General features: G+C 34.2%; 1 protein-coding gene across 2 annotated transcripts in view; it reads right to left on the bottom strand.

Moving 5' to 3' along the window:
• Positions 1-21,301, bottom strand: part of cv-c (RhoGTPase activating protein) — a 120,851-nt gene that overhangs the window by 6,643 nt on the left and 92,907 nt on the right. For both annotated transcript variants that reach the window (XM_089870146.1, XM_089870145.1), the window contains 3 exons: positions 5,389-5,460; positions 1,824-1,905; positions 108-168 (listed from right to left, as the gene is read on the bottom strand). In XM_089870146.1, coding sequence (XP_089726272.1) covers positions 108-168; positions 1,824-1,905; positions 5,389-5,460 — 215 coding nt within the window. The remainder of the gene's footprint in view (positions 1-107; positions 169-1,823; positions 1,906-5,388; positions 5,461-21,301) is intronic.

The raw sequence follows: 21,301 nt of genomic DNA, 5'->3' as shown, positions 1-21,301 counted from the left end.
TATCAAGTTCAGTTATCCAATGACTAAATATTGAACGTTTGACCTTCCCCTTCCAATTTAACTTTTAAATATATTTCAAAAATAGATGTTTTGAAGAGAAAACTCACCGATTTTCGAGGGAATCCGTCACTCTTGAGTCGAGCACATTTGTTCAAAGTATTCAAACGCCTATGAAAAATAGAGAAATAAAACATACACCATCACTTCCAATGTTTCATCTTTTTGGGAGTTGCACCAAAAACCGACCGCACATTCTTAAAAATCTAGAAAAACTAATTTTTTTCCCAACTAAATATATAAAAAAAAAATCCAATTTTTCGATATTATAAAGAAGATATTTTTATAACCACCCACGTATCTTTTCTCCCAAGATGAAATTCTTTAGATTTGAAATAAAAAGGGGGAGGAGGAAGAAGGGTTGAAAAGGTCACGTGTTTTCATTCTTTTGAACTCGGTTGACATTAAAGATAAGATAACTAATCCTTTGACAGAGTATCACAACCCTCAAGGGATTGGAAACTTATCCAAATTTGAAAATCATTTGGGTGGAATTCTACAGAAAATTTAGAACTGTTAAACCCCTTCGGAATGTATTTTGAAAAATGTACACAAAATATTTCAATAGGACATTTCCGTCATAAATTACAGAGATATCAATTACAAATTAAATGGATAACTAATGTCTCTATATACGATGGTAAATAATATTATCATTTTTAATGACGTCACGGAGCATGTATTATCTTTAGTTTCAGATTGTATTTTGACCTCTTTGACGGTAATTTAAAGAGTTTTCTTGTAAATTACCGGTAATTTAACAGCGGTAACTAACGTTTCTAAGCTATGCCAATACAAAAAAAAACGTTTCCGGAAACTAAACAGAACCAAAATAAACTCAACAATGAAAATAAAATTATCTTCCAGAAAAGAGGTCATTTGCATAAAAGGCTCATTATAATTTTATGAATGAAGTGGTTTTTTTTTAATTAAAACATTTTAATAAAATAGTAGGGGGCTTTCTTGAATGAAAAGCTAAACAGGAACTAAAAATTATTATAATTCTTATTTTTTAACCGAAATGAATTAGAACTTTTGAGAATATTGCCCTCTTGTATTTTAATTTTACTATATTAAATTCAGTTTAACTTGACAGTAAAGCTGAACGCTAAGCCAGGATTGCGCGCTTTACGTCTTGTGGTCAAGTTATACGGGAAAAACAGTTTAGAAATTCGGAATAATAGCGAACGCCTACGCAAGAACAAGACAAAAGTTGGTGACGCTTTTTCTGAATCCTTTTCGCTGTAGGGGGTTTGTTATTTACTTCATGTCACCTAAGACTGACAGAAGAGAGATAACGGGAGTTTCCCTGCCTTTAATAGTAATGACAGGTAATATGGGATTCGATTATAACATTGTTCGATTTAGTAGGTTAACTTTTAATTAACAGTTTAGCTACAATTCCAGGCTTAGCTGGTTTTGTCACTTTGAGGTACAGTTACCCTTAATTCCAAGAGTGCAAAAGTTTACGTATTTAACCGAGGGTTTGCAGTCTTGGAAGGGTTGAATTAGGAAGAAGTATTTTAAATTAAATTATTGTCATAGGTAAATTAATTCCAAAACTGCAAATTTTACGTATTTAAAATGGAGTTTGCATTTTTGAAAAGGGTTGAAAAAGTAACAGGTGTTTTAGAGTTAAAATCTAAATATAAAATTAAATTTCCATAGAAGGTTTACAATTTAAAAAATATATAAAATTTTAATGAAATTTCTCATTAAAGAACTCCATAAATTTATTTATAATTAAAATAATAAAATTTTATTACCTGAATAAGGAACGAATGGCATCTGAATCAAGAAACTCGTGGTCCTTTCGAACTCCCGTAATGTCAATTGGAAATAAATTATCTGTAAATAAATAAACAAAAATAATTAAATAAATAAATAAATAAATAAATTGGATACAATTTTCTGTGATATTTATAAATTTGAATAATTAATTTCCATCGCCCTGTTTTGACAGAAAGTAGGCTGATTGCCAATGATTTTTAAGTCAAGGGCTTGAAGGAATGCTTCTTTCTTCAAAAGAAATAAACAACAGACGTTTTGGTGCAGGGAGGACGCTACTAATTAGTCTAGGGAGGATTATTTTCTTTGCAATTTTTGTTTGTTTTGTTTAAAGAAGGTTTTCAATACGTCGTGTATTACTGAAAAGCTACTAAGAGGATACCCTTGAACTACCTAGATGTTTTGACTCTACAAATCGACACGCTAATTGCAGGGGTTTTAAGACATTGTTAAGATGTTATCGCAAGTTGCTATTATGTGTTAATTTAAAGTTACGTTTAGTACCGTTTTCTTTAGGAATGTGTGAAAGAATTAGTTGAACTATTTTTGTTTTTAGTAAATACCCTATTTTTTAAATGTAGCCATTTACAGTTAGATTTAATTTCTTAATTTTAAGTTAATTAACAATTTCCGTAGAGACAAACTTCCCGACACTTGGCCGACTTCAATTTATAGAGAATCAAAAAAGAAAATAATACTAAAACTTCATTGTCATTGACTTCCACATTTTGTTCACCTGATTTCTCAAAACGTTTTGCCCTTTCCCAATAGAGTTTTCTTAATTGCTCACTGTACAATTTATTTTTGACTCGTTTGAACTCAAAAAATGTTCATTATTTCTAACCAATTTAATGAAAACTTTCTAATAAATTAATTCTGGATTATCCCAATCTTCATCAAAACACTTAATTTTCCATGCAGTTACTTCCGCTACCCTTTTAAAATATTTGATAATAAACCAAACAATTCAATCGACTCACCAAGAATAATGGTAGACATGATTCAAACTTGGGGTATGTACAGTTACAATTCACTGTAGCCTCCAGTTTTCATGAAAACCCCGATCAAATCGCAACACACTTAATTCTTAACAATAAAGTCCGTTTATCGGGTATAAACACGAAATATTTTAATCTAGATATTTTCTTAGACTATGATGAACTCTTATAACCTTATAGCGAAAGAGAGAAGCTAGAAAACCCCGATCACTGGTTTCAACAATCGACGGTTGACAACTGAAGACGATTATGATGGTACCTAGCCTTATATAGCAACGCGTGAGACGAGAGGATCGTGTGCCCACGAGGTCCGAGACACACTATCATCATCCAACTTGATCCGGAGAAAAGGAGAGTTTCCATGGAAACGGGAGGATGCGGAGAGCTATATCCATCCCAATACTAATGGTCTATAAAATTATAACCTAACAATACCTTATTGACATCAGAGTTCAAGGGGGTGCTATAACTTCAACTGAAATGAATTTCAAATTGAAATGAAGTCATGTTGTTGAAGTCAGTTGCAGTTACCAGCATTAACCCAAGAAGCGTTCAGTGAAGAAACTAAAATCCCCCATGAATATTACAACCCTATAAAATGTTAAAAAAAATCACTGACAGTTTAAGTTATCGTTAAAACTCGCATTCTTGGGTCAAACGCAGGTAAAGACGTTTCAAAGAGAGACCGTGTTGGACGGGCAATTCACAAGATACGAGACTTCCTCGATATTCATGCAATAATTGAATAACTTCATGCATGAAGAGTAACAACAAATTCGTTTAAAGAACATTTGGGATGAAACGAGCTCCAAGAGTATCCAAGGAAGCAGGAGAAAGATCGGTTCTCCTCTCAGAAAAGAGAGAAAGGGGCTAAAAGGGGGGGGGGGGTTCGCTAGGGTATTGTGTCCAATCGTATACAATATTCCACGGAAACAAGAAGAAGCTCGTAGTATACCACTGAGTTTCAGTGAAGCGCTGGCTATATGCTGATTGTCAAAAATCCGTGGAATTAACCCTCATTTATCACAAACTTGGCTCTTTTATGCCTTATCTCAAATTGAACGGAATAATGTACCCTAAAAGGCCAGTTGAAGGACGCATAAAAGGCTTACCTTTCGTTTAATTTACTTCTGTTATGCTAATTTAATGATAGGTAGAGTTTTAGGAAACCGAAACCGCCAACTGTTTTCGTATTATTGATAAAAAAATGTTTTTAGTGGAAGATTTAAATTAGCATGATGCTTACCGAGAAATCATCTGCCCAAAAAGCAAATCAATTAGGGACTAAACCACATTTAAATAAAAACTAGTTATTCCCGGAAATGTAATAAAAACCTACATGAGTGCAACGACATAGCGTAGGCTAACTTTTTCTTTGTTAATGCACCTTTTGCGTAACTTTTCGTAATATGAGATTTTCTCAGAACCTGACTTTTAACGTTTTTGAAATTAATTTTGCAATTGTCTGTAATACCAGGGATAGCTTTGCAACAACGTTTTAAATTTAATAATGGCACAAAAATCTTGCAATTAGCAATTGAAATGGTCAATTAACAAAGTGCAATTAATATTTTTGTCACATAAAAAGAAGATGAATTCTATAGGGAATAAATACATTTTTCCAAACAGAAAATTTACAAGAATTGTGAATCCAGGAAGCAGATAAAGATATTTAGAATCTAAGAAAAATTCTTGCGAATTACTTTGGCAAGATATCAAAATCAAACCGACACGTTTTTTGATTATAAAGGGGTATTTTTTTCATCAGTTTTTCCCAATGGAGGCGATACAAGATGACTTTTTGCCTTTCCTACAAAACGTTTTGTCGTCTAGACCAAAATATAAGGGGATGAACAGTAAAGGGATATATAGACTAGAAGACATACTTCGCGAGAAAAGCGATTTCCGTTTCACTGACCAGCCCGGGCCCGGGTTTAATAGCGAGAAGTCTTTGACTTCGAATTCGCGGAACGAGGGAACGCAACCAACCACCCATACATCGAACGATAATAACAGGAACTATAGGTCCTTTCTATAACAATCCTGTTACGGTGGTTTTGTTGGAAGTCTCAATGGACAAATAGGAAGATGAAAGACGAGCAAGGTTCGCTTCACTGCGCTACTTTGGTTATAACACCATTTCGGAAAACACACGCAGAGAAACCAATACACAGGGGCAAGGCCGAAATTGGGGGTATTCTCCCTGGGGCCAAGAGACAACGTCAGACGTAACCAGATCTCACTACAGGCAGCTCGCACTGCCTCTAGCGGTGCTTCTTGGCGAAAGGGAGGAAACCCTAATGGCGGCATCGCCCCTGTGTGTTGGTTTCTCTGTATGCAATTACCGAAACAGTCTATTATATCGAAATGTTCGGATTTCGATCATTTTTCGGCTTTATTTTGGACCATTACAGGCCATTATACCTAAATTTCTCGGTAGCTTTTCAGTTGGTTTTATACCTACATGACGTTTCTCTAATTCGTCTTAAATAAAATACTTAACCTGAAAGCGGTTTTGAAATGAAATGAAATTGAATTGACTTACCTTCGTACATCTGAGCATATTGCGGGAAACCAGCGGCTCTTAACCACGTGCAAGCTTCGATTGCTTCAAGTTCTGCAAAAGTAAAACAACAAAAAAATATATATTCTATCTTTAGATATAGAAAAATAAAAGATAAAAATATAAGTTTAATGATACGAAGGACAATATTTAAATACGAAACTAATCTTTTTTAAAAAAAAGTCGTTCAATTTATATAGAATTGCAAAATGCTCCAGGGGTTTGATTAAAAATTTGTATTGAATATCATTACGTAAGTTCACCAAGAACTCACTGTCGTTACTAAGAATAATGGGACGTATCTTTATCCTTTGGTACAATCCTTGCATTCTGGCTTCCGAATATAGCCATAACTTTATAACTTATCTACCTCGGAGATAAGTTATAAACTTATGATATAACGTAAAGATGAATTAAGAATCTTGACCTAATGTTCTTAGTAACATTAATGAATTCTTGTTAAAACACAGTCTAAATCCACATTACTCCCGCAATTAAAATGAAATTGATACCGATTATCCGTAGATTCTGAATTTAGAATTTAGTAATCATTTATATTCAGTAAATTAGATGCTATGGGAGTTTATGCAAGAACAATTAAGTCAATATTGAACCAAACCTAATTAATCCCTTGCGAAAAATGTTTCCCTTATTGTCAACAATGTATTAGACAGTTAAGTATAGCTAGAACTGAACTGACTCAACCGTACTCAAGGATATCTTTCCTTTTATTGAGGTAAATACGCGATTACAAGTTCATGAAACTTCCTTCAAACCAAACCAATTTCTGGTTCAAATTAAAAGATTAAGCCGCTATTCATTAACAATAAAAATAGAAAAACAGTTGACCAATGAAAACAAATAGAAATTTACCGCAAGAAAAAAATAAATAAATCGCCACAAATTAAACGCAGAACCAGTAACGGAAATTTAATGACCAAAACAAAGCTAATTGGGCTTTGTTTGTTACCTTGTTTTTATAAAGATTTTTTTCAATGGCGATTGTGTACAGGATATAAACCTTAATACCGTCCCTAACGATGGGTCCTCAATATATTAAAGTAATACTAAGAGGGCCCCACATTAGATAACCCTGAATTAAGAGTAATTTTATAGTTACAAAGCCAAGGCTAATGAGAAAAAGAAGATTCGATTGTGTTTCGTTTTCCAACAAAAATAATAATAACAATAATAAATGTTTTAGAAAATGGAGAATTTTATGCTTTAATTGGACTCGTGGCAAGCCACGCGAGGCACGCTGCCGTAATTAAGATAATGTTAATTGACATCTTTTTTAAAGGGAGTTTACTCGATTACTGGTTCACTAAAAAAACTAGATTGCATGAGATACTGTAGGTTAGTATACAGCAATGGTTATTTTGAACTAGTAAAGTGTAACATGTCATCTATTTCAAAAATAGACGCAAGCTAGCTAGGCCAACGTGGGAAGTTTCTACAAGGCTCTCTATTTATATTTACTGTCTTAAAAATAGAATCCAGGGTTTCTGTTTGGACTGAGGTTAGTTTTTTAAACGGGGTTGGATACTTTATACCAAACTTAAAAACCCCACTAAACTTCAAGGGTTAATTTCTCTTTCGCAGATCGACTTAATGTTACACTAAAGACATTTAATTGATTAAATACTTAAAAATCAGTCAAAACGTGTCAAAACGTAACAAAACAATTAAGTGGACTACCCCTTGAGTTAAAGTTTTTGTGCACAACACTTTCGTAAACAGGGCCACCCTAGAAAGAAAATAGAACGGAATATTTTCACTGCTGTTGTTGTTCTTGAAAAGAGCTTGAACATACACATACTCTTTGCAAATGACAGTTATTCAAATACCCTTTATTTTCTGGGCTTCTTTATCGCAGAAATAATTAATTTAAATCTTATTCTACTTGGGAGAAAATTGTCAAAAACCGAGCCGATTCTATTGTCAAAATAAGGTTAAACACTTTAACATATTCCGAACTAATTTTCGAGATGGGATGTTTTTCAGTATAAGAATAAAAGGTGAATCCAATGTTTTCGTATTTAATTTTTAAAAAGAGGCCTTGAAATGTTAGGTAGTTTAATTTATTTTTAAAATTGGTTGAACTTGTAACCCCATTTATTCAAACGAAATAAAACCGTGCCCAGCATTGACGAGGGGCTAAACACTATAAGATTCACCGCACAACTATTACGCGTTACGTAACACCTTTAGTACAGTCAAAAGTACAGCCTGTGCACCGATTAACCCGAGGTAACTAACCCCTCGTGAGCAATTTCGATTTAACTAAAGCACGACGTGTATTTTAAGGTTCGATCTGCATTGAAAGTACTTTTACAAACACAAAAAAAAAACATTACTGGGTAGCAGATTACACTCGCACAACTGTCTGCTTGTATTTTGTCGCCTTAAACTACCAAAATACTACTCAAAGTGCGTGGAAAGGGCCTTTAATCTTCTCAAAAAGTATTTCTTCCAATTACTTAATACGGATATCTAAGCCATAACCCAGTGTGATATTGGTAAATGGTTTAATTTTCACACTCTCTAGATAGACTTCTAAAAACTCAGAGACATTCTACCGAGCAGATCCCGATAAGATCCTCAAAAATTCCCAGAAGTTGACCCCAATAACGTTTATCCAGATAATCCGCGGTCTTAATCCCGAATATATAGACCAAACCCCGGCCAGGACTGGTCCCTATATACCAACCATGCAGTCTTTTTAATAAAGCTATAGCTATAAATAGGTTAATGGAATGGACCTTCCTTCCCCCGACGTCCAAGTCCACTTTAAGGGTTCGATCGCGTCTACTCATAATCCCATTGAAAAATATTTAATCATAAAAATATGGGCATGAAAACTGAAAGGTTCTGGACTAAGATGGCCATGAACCAAATTTGGAATTCTGATAAAATTGAGGGCATTTAATTTCTTCATAAGTATATTACTTAAACCTCGTAAGTCAGAAGTAGTCAACAGCCCTGTTACCAATATTATCACTGCTACAGTTAGCCACTAACTCTGCTGAGGGAGTTTGTATCCATGGTGTGTAAAATTAGATTTAATTGGGTTAGGAAGGTCAGGTTGATGTCATCTAGCATCTGCGAGATTTTTAAATAGCGTATGGAGACTTACAATTAAACAAGCATGGTTTTTTTTAAGCAAAAGTGTCTCATTAACTGAAAGGTTTGATTCCAAGAAGAGCGAAAGCAATCTCTTATTCCGCAAAAGATTCCTTTAGGCCTAGCGCTTTAATGAAATCTAAAGAAAACAAAAAGATCCTTGTAAACCACTTTTCTAAATCAACTTGGATAGTTTGGTTCTTCTTAATTAAGATTTCGTTCTTTTCCAATCAAACAAAGCTTTACAACCTTCGTATTAAGTCATATTAACAACGTCAGTTGTCACTACAACTAATGTCATTTGAATGCTTCTCTACTCTTACTACAAACATAAAGTAACCTGGCCAAGGCCTAAGTCAAAGAAAGAAATCAGGTTAAATAATCCTCAAAATTAAACCATATAAACAGTATTTTTAAGGATCTCATTAAAATTATTCCAAATTAGTGGAATAATTATTTTGCCTTCAAGGTTAGGCGCTTTTTTACGTCACTATACCCAGAATTCACGGCTTATACATTTCTAATTTTAATTACAGTTCCAATCTGGAACTTTCCATCTCTGATTCCAGCGAAGTTAAGACTAATCTCATAAGGATTAAGAAAAGGCTTAGTGACAGGGCATTTTTGCATGAAGTCCTCTGGTCAAATCTGTTTATCCCAAATTGACGCATATTTGCGAAAGGAGAAAAGTTAGTAACCCACGTGGTTAACCTTTACCTTACCAAACACAGCCGTCGCATTTTCGCAACTAATAAAATGGAAGCGTTTGTCCCTAATTACGTGAATATATATAATTAAGTTGGAAAAGTCGGAAAAACACTTTTTGTAACGCATTATAAACGCTACGACGGATACAATGTTATTTTTAGCAAGAAATGAAGCCATATTTTAACTAGAAGAACATTCTTTTGAAGTAAAGCAAAATAACACAAGAAAAACTAATTAAGTCAATAGCACCTAAGCTAAAAATGTGTCCAGTCTAGGACTACTTTTGCTTCAACTTATGTACGTATTAAAAAAACAGTACGTAATAAAGGGAGCTAATAATAAACTCGGAATAGCTCTATAGCCAGATGTCAAGATTTCTTATTTCTTACACAGCGTTTTCCCCCTTCATTATTATTAGCTATTACCAATATCTGAAAGCAAACTAGCATCTCAACGGATGTTTTGTCTAGGCCTAGGTAAAGACTGGACTGGACGCACGCGTTGAGAAGTCTCGCTGAAGGCAACGTGACATGCTCAGTTTCAAAATAGGTCTGCTATACGATAAGGTACGTCAAACGCAAATCCATTGTAAGATTAATCATTGATTTAATAACTATAATAGAAATTGGATGGACTCAACATGCAAAAAAGGGAGTCCGCATTGAGCATCGTATTTATGCTTGTATTAGGAACTTCATAAACGCTGGGGACGAGTTAATTCACTTCCTCTCTTTTGGCATTTGCATTACCACAAGACATTACATTAAGACATTGATGTTTCTGATATCATCACGTGGGTATGAAATAAAGAGAGTGAAAAAAAAACATGCATGAACAAATTATTTTAAGGAAATAATGAAAGGTCGCCAAAGGTTATTTGATAAGATGTTTTTCAAAATTCGGGAGCTATTTCATTATTAAAGGAAATTGGAGAATGTTTTAAGATTAAAAGCTTGGGGGCGGTCTCATTAAATGAAACTAAATACGCAAACTTATAATTAAGGATTTTGGCGTTAAAATGTTCTTGGAAATGATTTTAGCTAGCGTGAACTTTGGTGGTTAGAAGTAACCCTGAGAGGTTATTTTGCAAATTGAGAAATAAAGAGAAACCTGAAAAATTCAACGGTCAAATTTAGTTTTATTGCAAAAACAACAACAGGAAAACAAGCGTAGCAACCACACAGTGCAGTACCGCCTCCAACAATTCCGTAGTATATATTTAATTCCTTTCTAATTTGTTGTACACTCCACCCCCCTTAATTTGAGGAACACACGTTTAGAATTAATGAGCACTTGACAGTTTTCTTTTTATCTCAATTCGTGTTTCAAGTCACGTTGTCACGGAGCTAGAATTCGCGCCCCTTTTCCTTGTAGCCAGGGGTCTTGTTTATTCAAATCTAATGACACAGGGCAACAAAGCGTAAGGAATTAAGAGGAGACGATATAATAGATATTCACTAAGCTAAATACCCTCGTGTATTGCTTTATAATTTCGTTAATGAGGTTTTCGTAAATTAACCCGGGCTGGAAAATAATTTAAAACCACGTGCTCTATGGTTCTATATCACTTTCCATCGGCACGCGAGGTATAACGTGAATTTATCGAAAGATCAATTAAGATTTTGTATTGGAAAATGTGATATCCCCATTTCTCCCGCTGTGGTTTGAATTGATTTTGAAGGGAAACAAAAGGTCGGACACGTGTGTCATTTTACATTGATAAATTTCGAAATTTTTTAATTTAAAAATCGTTCTAATTTCCCTGGATTTATTATTTTATTTTATTTTATTTTATTTTATTTTTAAATATATTATTTAAAAAATTTAATTAGTCAAGCAATAATGTCCAACGTCTTGAATGGGAAATATTGGTTCTAGGTCCGATGGTTGCTGTTTGGTGGTTTTATTCGATGAGAGTGTGTTATTAAAGTAGAAACTACGGCGTATGGATTTACTAGGGTCATATCTGCGGCTGCTGTCTTTGTGTTTGTTACATTAGAAACTTCGAACGTCTGCATTTTTTTAAAGACATAAGATACTTTTGATATTTCCAAGTATTTCTTTAATACATTTTTTAAAATTAAATGGTTTCCAATATCGGATTTTCAATAGAAAGAAAGATATAGCAAAAATTTTGGTGCCTTTTAGTGAGTTAGGACGTTAGTACAACAGTAGATTGAAGAATTTATATTAAACGAAGTCATAGAGGGTTCCCAGGAGCCAACTGACTAACTATGCTTTCAAAGTACTATTAGATGTTTCCTCAATTGTACAACAAACCGTTTGTTGAATTACTTTAAAAAGGATTTTTTTTGTTTAAACATTGAATCAATCACGTGCTTTAAAACGAGATTTAGGTTTGCTTTGCCGCAGTTTGTATCGGGGTCATGAGGTTAAAGGGTTAAAGGTAACCCAAATTTTAATGTTAAATAAACATTTTTAAACCGCTAAACGCATAAATAAAATATAGTGGTATAAATTTTACTTCTAATTACGCACGTCAGATGATGACATAAAGTTCAAATGTCAGATGAACCCTACAGTCATATAACTTTTATTACCTAATAAATTAGAACCTAAAATTAAATTTTGATATTAACCTAGTTTGAAATCGTTGGCCCGAGGCGTCAATTCACTCATTTCACGTAAATTGTATTCCCACATTACACCCAAGAGGACAGTTTCACAAACCTCAACGAGCCATCAACACAATGTACCATAAACCGGAAGACTAGGCCTACATCGCTTTCAATTTGATTCAATCTAACTTTGGATCATTCTAAGGGACTAGTAAGGGTCACCCTGCCTTTGTTGATACTGTAAACAAGTTATTTCCCAACTCCATAATTTTTAAACACCATCTAGAAAATAAAATTTGACTAGACAAATTTTCAACACGTCTAGAGTAGATTCAACAATTCTTTCAGTTTTAAATTTATTTTCTTAACCTCTCTAACCAAAGGCGAAGACAGTCAAATCTAGAGCAAAGAAACTTCTCAGCAAAGTTTTGGGGATGATACTCTAGAATCAAAATGGAATTTCTAAATCCCATCCATTCTTTGAGTTTTAGCAAGTGGGACATTCTCTAAGCGAGCCCGGGTCAATTGCCACTGAAGAACATTTCACCAACTTCCTAGACCGCCTTCATTTCTTTCAATTCTTTTTTCTTAAGTATAAGTTAGGTTTAGGTTTCTAACAATGAAATTGTCTGTGCTTGGAGGAGTGAGGCGAGAAGGAGCAGAAACGTTGGTGGGTCATGTGTGGCAATGAAAGTTTCCCAGAGTACCTCGCGCACGTCCCTACCTTTGACGTAAAGGATGGACAAGTGCTTCCATGCACGTAGCGCAATTTAAAATAAAAAGCTAGTTCTCACTAATTAGCTTCTATTTTTAAGATACAGGGGGGTGTTATGGACATTTTCGTACTGTATGACCCTACCTAAACACCACTGAGGATGCTGGGAAGACTTCGTTGGCGTACCGTAGATGGGGGTAAAGAGGCTACGTTATAGGTATGGAGATTTCTACTCCTTCTCCGCTCTTAGCTCCAAGTCTGTGTTACCATTAATGCCTTGTGTTCCATTCCCATACGTAAACATCACAGCCTACTCAATCGGCTAATGGTTTGATTATTGTAAATTATTCCGTTAAAGGTTACCAGAACGACTCCATAATAGATTTAGAGGCCCCTGACCTACACTAGGAAACCTAATTTCAATACACAACCGAAGATAATTATAATGATATACTGTAGAAACATTGAACTTAACCTCTTTAAGCATACGTTGACACATAATTAGGTGTGTTTACTTAATAACTAATCAGAATAGTTTAATGAAATATGAAACAGATTCATACTAGGCCTAGGAATTGTTAGTGCAACTGTGTAAAAATATAAGTATCGGGTTGATTAGATAGGACCTATTATGACCCATGACCTCTGAAATTAGTCTTTAATTAAAAAGTCTTAACCCCCGTTACTAGTGTACGAGGAATCCGAGTGATAAAAATTTTTCATATTAACAAATATGTTTTTCATCTATAGATGACCCAATAATGCCAAAACGTAGACTTAGAAAAACAAAAATAAACCCTATATAAAACGTATTTACTCCGACGACAAAAGCTGTCTTAAGCTGATAAACATCGTGTTCCCAATACAACCTTTTACGTGATCAATTTTATTGTAAATCGTTTTAAAACACGAAAAATCCAAAGAAAGAATAACATCAAACAACACCGCAGGGAAAACAGTTTCCTTTTTTGATACAGCAGTTACTAAATCAACTTAGTTCATTCAACGAAACCAAAGGCGCTCACACTCACAACAACATAAACCATCGACGGACGGTTCATCTCCTAATCAATCCTTCATTCACTTAAATATACTGAACCACGATGTACGATAAAAATCACAAAAATATTCATCAATTCAAGAAATTTAGAGGAAAAGAAAATAGACTGGGGAAAATTTAAGGCATTGTCATCGTCGTGGGAGAAAGAACGAAAGAAAAAAATAAGTGGCTAGTTTCAAATCTTGAGATGTAGCGGAGAGAAATGAATAGATGGAAATGTGACCCGGAAACGAACCCAACAACTCCAAAGATGCTCAAAAGTGGGTCAAACTCGAACCCCTTTCCCGAATAAGAGTGAAATCTTCCTTCCCATCAAATAACGCTAGCTTCTATCCAAGAGAACCAACCGAAAGAATTAGAGAATGTAAAGTCATTTAGACTTGTCAAACACGATGTTCCATTCCGTATGTCGTTTCTCCTAGCTAGCTCATACAAGACTAAAACGCACCGCACTTAGTCCTTTGCCCTCATAGCTGACCCCTTTATTGACCCAGATTTCAAGAAAGACGGTGGCAGGTTATAACTAGGCCTAACTCTTCAATAAACGTCCAAAAGTTAATGAGATTGGAAACCATTATAGAATTAAGCTTGAATGGACAAATCCCACTTTCGAAACATGTCGTTTTACGACCGGAGATTTAAAATTTGTACACCGATTTTAAGGTACTTTCATAGTTGGCCTAAATATTCTGAGTTTAAAAATAATAATAATTATAATAAAAAAATATTGATTTCAAATTAGGCTTAGCGGTTTCGCGCTTTTTTCTTAATTATTCTCAGGGATTTCTACCTTTAATTATTTAAGCCTTTCTTGATTTTCAACGCACGGTAAAGTAAAGGAAAAATAAATTTTTCTTAACGGTTCATGAACCGACCGTACCTTTCATCTTTTCTACTTAATTCCGTTGTCTAAAGTGACAATTTAAGTCAAACAAAGTTTAAGAATTATGCAAACAACCAAACTCATTTAATCACGTTACAAAAAAAGAGTTTTAAAAAGGGGCAATGCCCCCTAAGTAAAATTTCATAAAACCACGCTAATACTATTAGATATAGGAATACGTCAAAACTTTCAGGTTTAAATATAAACTTTATAAAGATCACGTATAAGATTCGGTATAATTACGCTGTTTAAGTTCATCTCATTAATATAATATTCCTAAGGGTTATTGCTCCCTCATTAAATTTTGTTCCTAAAATCAATTGCTTGCTCCCTAGCAAATATAACTATAATTGTAATTAGATATTGTAACCACGCTTGCGAGATTTGTAAACTCGCCCCATTTGCACGTGGCCATAAAAGCCTTGGCTAATACTAAGAATAACTACTACTGTTCCTTATATTCAATCATACTTTATTAACTAACTAAATCATAAATAAATTATAACTAAATGCCGACTTGCATTATACATTTAAAGAACTTAACATAATTACTATTAATGGATGAAGTCCAATACCAGGGCAAGACGCCCTATGCTCGAGCATACTACTACATTCTAGTAGTGGAGAATGACTGACTTAATATGATAAGCAGTCGATCCTTATATAGTAGGGGAAAGGTCAGAGGTAACACTGTGTGTTAATCCTCTATGTAACCGTACACCCCTGGAGTAGAAACCCAGGAGGTCCCTTGATTATTACGGGAGGTTACATCCCCCCAGACGACAAAGATTGGACTTCATCGGCAGAATTTTAAATACATAAATCTCCTACTTTAAACATAACATAATAATAAGTAACTTTAAACAATGTAACAGATAATTAAAAGATTCCAGTTAATTATCATACTAGGTTAATTATTTAAAAGTTATAAGTAATTTGATGAAAGCAGGAACTGCAGCAACGGTTGGCTCGTCCTGTCTTTCTTTCTCCCATTTAGTCAGATCTGGAGCTGCCGTATCAGACGATGTGGCTGAGGAAGTCTCCGCAGGGGGTGGTCTGCAGTCCCACCGTCCGTTGAAGAACTTGACTCATGATCGTCCTCTGTAGGCGTTGATTGCTGACTGTAATTTCTTCTCGTTAGGGAATGTCCCGTTGAGATAAGCCAAGTAATTAAACTTGCTTCTGAAGCAGTTCAGTATGAGTTGAACATTGTGATCGTAGTGAATTGTTGTAAAGGAAGGTTTTGAGCGACCCTCAAACTCAATAGTGCGTGTTACGGATAACCCGATCCGCAATGCGGACCCGCAACATCACTACCCTAACTTTACTCTAACAACTAATTACTACAAACTCCGATCACTCTAAGGCTTAGCATAGCCAAAGCTAAATCCAAATAGACTAGGACCCGTCGGTCCTGGCAAGCTCGCCATTTATGTAACCACGCTTGCGAGATTTGTAAACTCGCCCCATTTGCACGTGGCCATAAAAGCCTTGGCTAATACTAAGAATAACTACTACTGTTCCTTATATTCAATCATACTTTATTAACTAACTAAATCATAAATAAATTATAACTAAATGCCGACTTGCATTATACATTTAAAGAACTTAACATAATTACTATTAATGGATGAAGTCCAATACCAGGGCAAGACGCCCTATGCTCGAGCATACTACTACATTCTAGTAGTGGAGAATGACTGACTTAATATGATAAGCAGTCGATCCTTATATAGTAGGGGAAAGGTCAGAGGTAACACTGTGTGTTAATCCTCTATGTAACCGTACACCCCTGGAGTAGAAACCCAGGAGGTCCCTTGATTATTACGGGAGGTTACAATATTTCACTAATACACCACCTACTAAGTCGGGAACTGATATTGAAGACATGATCATCAAAATTAACTATAAATACACTTGGATCAAGAAATGAAAATGATTGTGTAATATCTACGCGATGATTCTTGCATATTATGGCATTTTTAATATCTATGAGTACAATAGAGAAGTTAAGAAATTGTTTCGAAAAAGTTAAGGTGTGACAATTTCTAAAAATAAAAATTGTAAGCCTACGTATTAAGCCTAATATAAATAAAAAAATTTAAAAACGCAAGTGATATTTCCCGCTCCAAACTTGGAAAACACATCTTACGTCATATTAAGCTCAATTTGATTAAACTCTCTATCGCAAGATATAGAATATAAATCGCATCTTTGTCTCGCGCAAAATTAATGAATTTATTATAATTTTCAAAATTGAAATTACAACGTGTTGAGAAGGGGGTCAAACCGGGTTATTGTAGAGCTAAATTTCTAATTAGACTTTAACGCCGCTTCTAATTATTAAAACTGGGGTCCAGTGCAATTTGTAATTTAGACATTCAAATTAATAGTCGACCAGATTCCGCGAAAATGGGTCTTCCGCTAGTGTTATTTCAACAGCGTTGACTGATTTTCCTGGGCATGGAAGTATGCAACGGGTAGGCGAACCCTAAGGAATGTCCATTTAATCAACGCCAGTCTACAGTGCATGGACAATATTGTTATTACGTTATGGCGTAACTTAAGTAACTGAACTCTTAAGATGGGATCAATAAACGGATTCCTTAGATACCCCCATAATCAAAACGGATTTAGAAATGACCACTTGACCTACTTTGTTGGACCTTTTCGGAACTTTTCTCGATTTAGGGTTATACTACCGAAGTGAAGTGGGACGACTCTATGGGCAATCAATTTTGAGCGTAAAATGTAACGTCTACGACATTTTTCCATAATGGACACCTTTCTAGACAATGCGTTTTAGTGATGACCACTTATTTAAATAAGAAATCATTGTGTTTCAGTTTCTTGCTTAAATGCAAGGGGTCATCCCTAAAAACATTGCAACCTTAACTTGTAAACGTTATAGAACAATTTCGACTCAAAATTGATTACCCCTAGAACCCGGACCACTGTAGTACTTTGGCCCTATATTTACCCTTTTTGATACACCCTGTATAATTCCCAAAACTAAATAGATCACCAGAGTTCAGTGTGGACTCGTGGAGGTTTAGGTTACTAAATTAACCTTGAAAAAACTGGACAAGCTTGTAATCGTCTTCGTAATGTTAGGTAAATTCTCTTAAGCCTAAAACCTATTACGTTTTGCTCTATTTTATGTCAATCCTTTTTTGGTTAGTAGGACAATCTGAAGCTATTTTCCCACTGCTGGCTCAATGACCCTGTTATTCAAAATTAATAAACCTCGGAGGAGATTCCGATTTCTTAGAAAAAAAAAAAGTCTTAACATTTGTTTTGGTACCAATTTATATCAGAAAATGTAGAAATTTTATATGAAAATATTTCTTTTTATATTTTTAGATTGAGATGAAAACTCAAACAGAATTGTTTACGAAAATAAGGTAAATACAAGTTGAATGTACCTTATTTATAGGTAGAGTTGGTTCAATATTTACAATAAATGACAGCTATGAATTATAATTTTTAAAGAAAGTTTACTTTTCTGTGTGTGGTTGTAAGGGATTTTGAAATAACTATATTTCTGTAACTTCACAATAACAGAAAATATTTATTTTTGACTTGATTAATGATGTTGTTATTTGGAAAATAGGTTTCCTTCGACTTATTTCTATGCCTAAATTTACCTTCGAAAAATTGAATTTATCTGGAAATTATTAACCCTAAAATTAGTTTTCTTTAATAAAAAAAATTAGGCTTAAGATCAAGCTAAAATTAAGGCTATATTCGAATGCCAGAGTTCAGAATACGATTGCAGGATAAAATTGACGTCATAATTGGTCATGAGGTACTAAAGAACTTAACATTAATTCCTCTAAGTGCTATTTAATTCAACCACTCACTAAGCCTATAATTATAGAAATAAGAATGACTTGCATTATTAAAATAAAACGTGATTTTGGCGCATCGTTGGGGATCAGTTGTCTATTTTAAAATTAAAGAATTTAAAAAAACAAAACGGGGCGTTTTGCTCCCGGAACCAAATGAGTTCATTTCTCTAATTAGAATTTATTATAAATTAATATTCTCTTGTTAGCTTTAGTCCGATATTAAAGTTAAAAATTAAAAAAAAAAATATTATTAATTCACTGAATAAATTAAATAGCACAGGTTGCGGTTTATATTATCTTGGAAATTTCGACGTAAATTCATAAATTTCTTATTGCCCTTTTCGCTGACCCCAATTTAACTTCGTCGCATCATCTACCCATATTAATAATGCAATTAACAGTAAACCTTTAATTATGATCCGATTAAAATGCTATGACCCCAATATACGAAAGCGCGTGTTAAAATATGCATAAATAAATAAATAAACAGCCGAAATATCCGACAAGATGCATTAATATAATATAATATAAGAGTTCAAATAAAAAAAATACTCCAAGTTCAAACTACGAAATTTAAATCGAAAACAAGTTTGACCCCAATTTATAAATATTACCCTATTAAATTTTATTTTTATTTTGCTTAATATTTAACTAAACTAAGCCTCAGAAATATCATCAAAAATTGTCGGCAAAACTTCAAAAACTTGAAGGTTATAACGCAGTAAGGCAGGAAAAGAGCACTTTAAAACTATCACCGAAACCATGAATGACTGACTATAAACCGAAACAATCAAGCACCATTGTTTAATCCTTCAGAAAAATAGGACCATTTTTGCCAGACGTCTTAGAAAGCGCGTGCAATAAAAAAATTATAATTATTAATTTGGAAAGAGTCGCGTTTAAAGAAACAAGAGCCGTTTATGTTATGTTTTTAAGTCGAAAAAGGCTTAAAAACTTCAGGAATTTCTTTCGGGATCTTTTGAAAGAAATTAAGGGAACGAATCACGAGGGTTTATTAAGGCTTCCCACGTGCTGAAATCCCGCCATAATGAAAGGGTTTTTGTGCGCGCGCTTTTTTCGCGCCTAAAAAAAAAAGCGTTGTTATTGAGGCCGGAAATCTGATGGAGCCACGCAGTCTGCTTTTCCACACACACACACACACACACACGGAATTATTACTATACACGCCTTAACATTTCTCTTAACTACATTCCCTTATCGAGACACGTAGACATTTCGTTACTATCCTTGAATTGTGATGACGTTTCTAGGTTTATTAGCTAAGACGCCTACGTTACGTTTAAATAAGTTTTGGCGCGAGATGAACTTTTTAAATTGGTTCTGATAGCCGATTCCATGAAGTTTTCTTAATTGAAACTTAATTTTGTTTGTTTATTTATGTCCTTTTAAATCTAGTTCTATAAGAGATACAGGGAAGTCCTTTGAATATGTCATAGCCCTATTTCTCCTCTTTTCAACGATGCTAAATACGTGGGGTTACAACAATCAGGGCCCGAGTAATTAAGCAAAATGTTCGTAAACATTGTCTCCATAGGATTAACATGATGTTTTTTACATGACAACATTTAACTCTGGTTCTGTACATGATACAGGGAAGTCCTTAGAGTACGGTATAGTCCTATTCATCCCCTTTCCAAGGATACCCAATACTTGGGGTTACAACAATCAGGTAATGAGTAATTAAGCAAAATGTCCATGAACATTCTCTTAATTTAATAGGATTAACATAAACTTATTTACACGACACATTTCAGCTCTGGTTTTATAAGAGATACAGGAATTTCCTTCGAGTATGTTATAGTCCATGTGGTTGCAACATGGTCACGAGTAATTTAGCGAAATTTTCATAAATTTTCTCTCTAATAACAATTTATTAGGTTACGTCACCCGTTGAGTTGGTACAGTATACCAATCTTTACCATGTCGTAACTTATTCTTTTGATCAAGTCCGCTGCGTACCTGGTCGTTTTCCGCGACTCCCACTGTACTTAAAATAGCTTAATACACTACCGTCATTGCAATAGGAGGGAGTCGGAAGGAACATAAGGGGCATATAATGAAATTTTGATTAAGGTATCCCAATGCAAGGAATCCTTTATTCGACCCTCGTCTGCATCGTCGTCAAAATAGGCAATTTATCGACGGTAAAGGCTATTCTTTTTTATATCTCGTGGACATATTGGCGTAATTAATTTTTGGGGATAGGTACTTCCTGGAAAACAATGTGTTATTGATAAAAAAATGAAAATGCCGAACTAAAATAGGTGGTTCAATCAAGGCCGAAATAATCTAAATGTTAAAAATAAAACGAGATAAATTTCGACATGAATTTCCAATGTAAACATAACACGATTAATTGTATTATTTTTTATATAAAACTTAATCCTGCGACTCCTCAAAGTTAATAATAAACACCTTAAGTTCAAAATTCCCTGACTTTTCCAGGGTTTTCTTTCCCTGACCATGAAAAGTCCCTTCATATACTTGTAGAAAAATTACTATATTGCGTTTAAAAATTTCTTTAGTACAATTATTATATTGCATTTGTTCATGCTAGTACTACAATCTAAAAAATACCAAAAACATAAGAAAAAAATCTAAGAAGTTAAAAATTGACGATTCCAAAAATCCCTAACTTATCCCCAAATATTTCACACTAACCTCTGACCTTCAAAAATACAGTGTCAACCCTTTCACAAATTAAAACAAAATTAAAAATCAATATAAAAACATGCACCTCTCACCAATTAATAACTCGTCAACATCAGATGTACAAATCAATCGATAAATACCAGATACCAATAAAGTTCTTCAAAAACGCGTAACACCGTAACACTAAACACGTTACGCGCGTGTTACAAAGAACCTTCGAGAAAACGCATTAGTTGGTACTCTCTCAGTCACAATACTAATAAACTATATAAAATTCTTACATCAGACTCGCGAGCTATGATA

Source organism: Phalangium opilio, unplaced genomic scaffold (genome assembly GCF_054372755.1).
Source record: "Phalangium opilio isolate 3A_F unplaced genomic scaffold, DU_Popi_V2 ptg000031l_1, whole genome shotgun sequence".
Classification (NCBI taxonomy): domain Eukaryota; kingdom Metazoa; phylum Arthropoda; class Arachnida; order Opiliones; family Phalangiidae; genus Phalangium; species Phalangium opilio.
The sequence above is the reverse complement of the archived record's forward strand: the minus strand, read 5'-3'. Positions and strand labels throughout refer to the sequence as shown.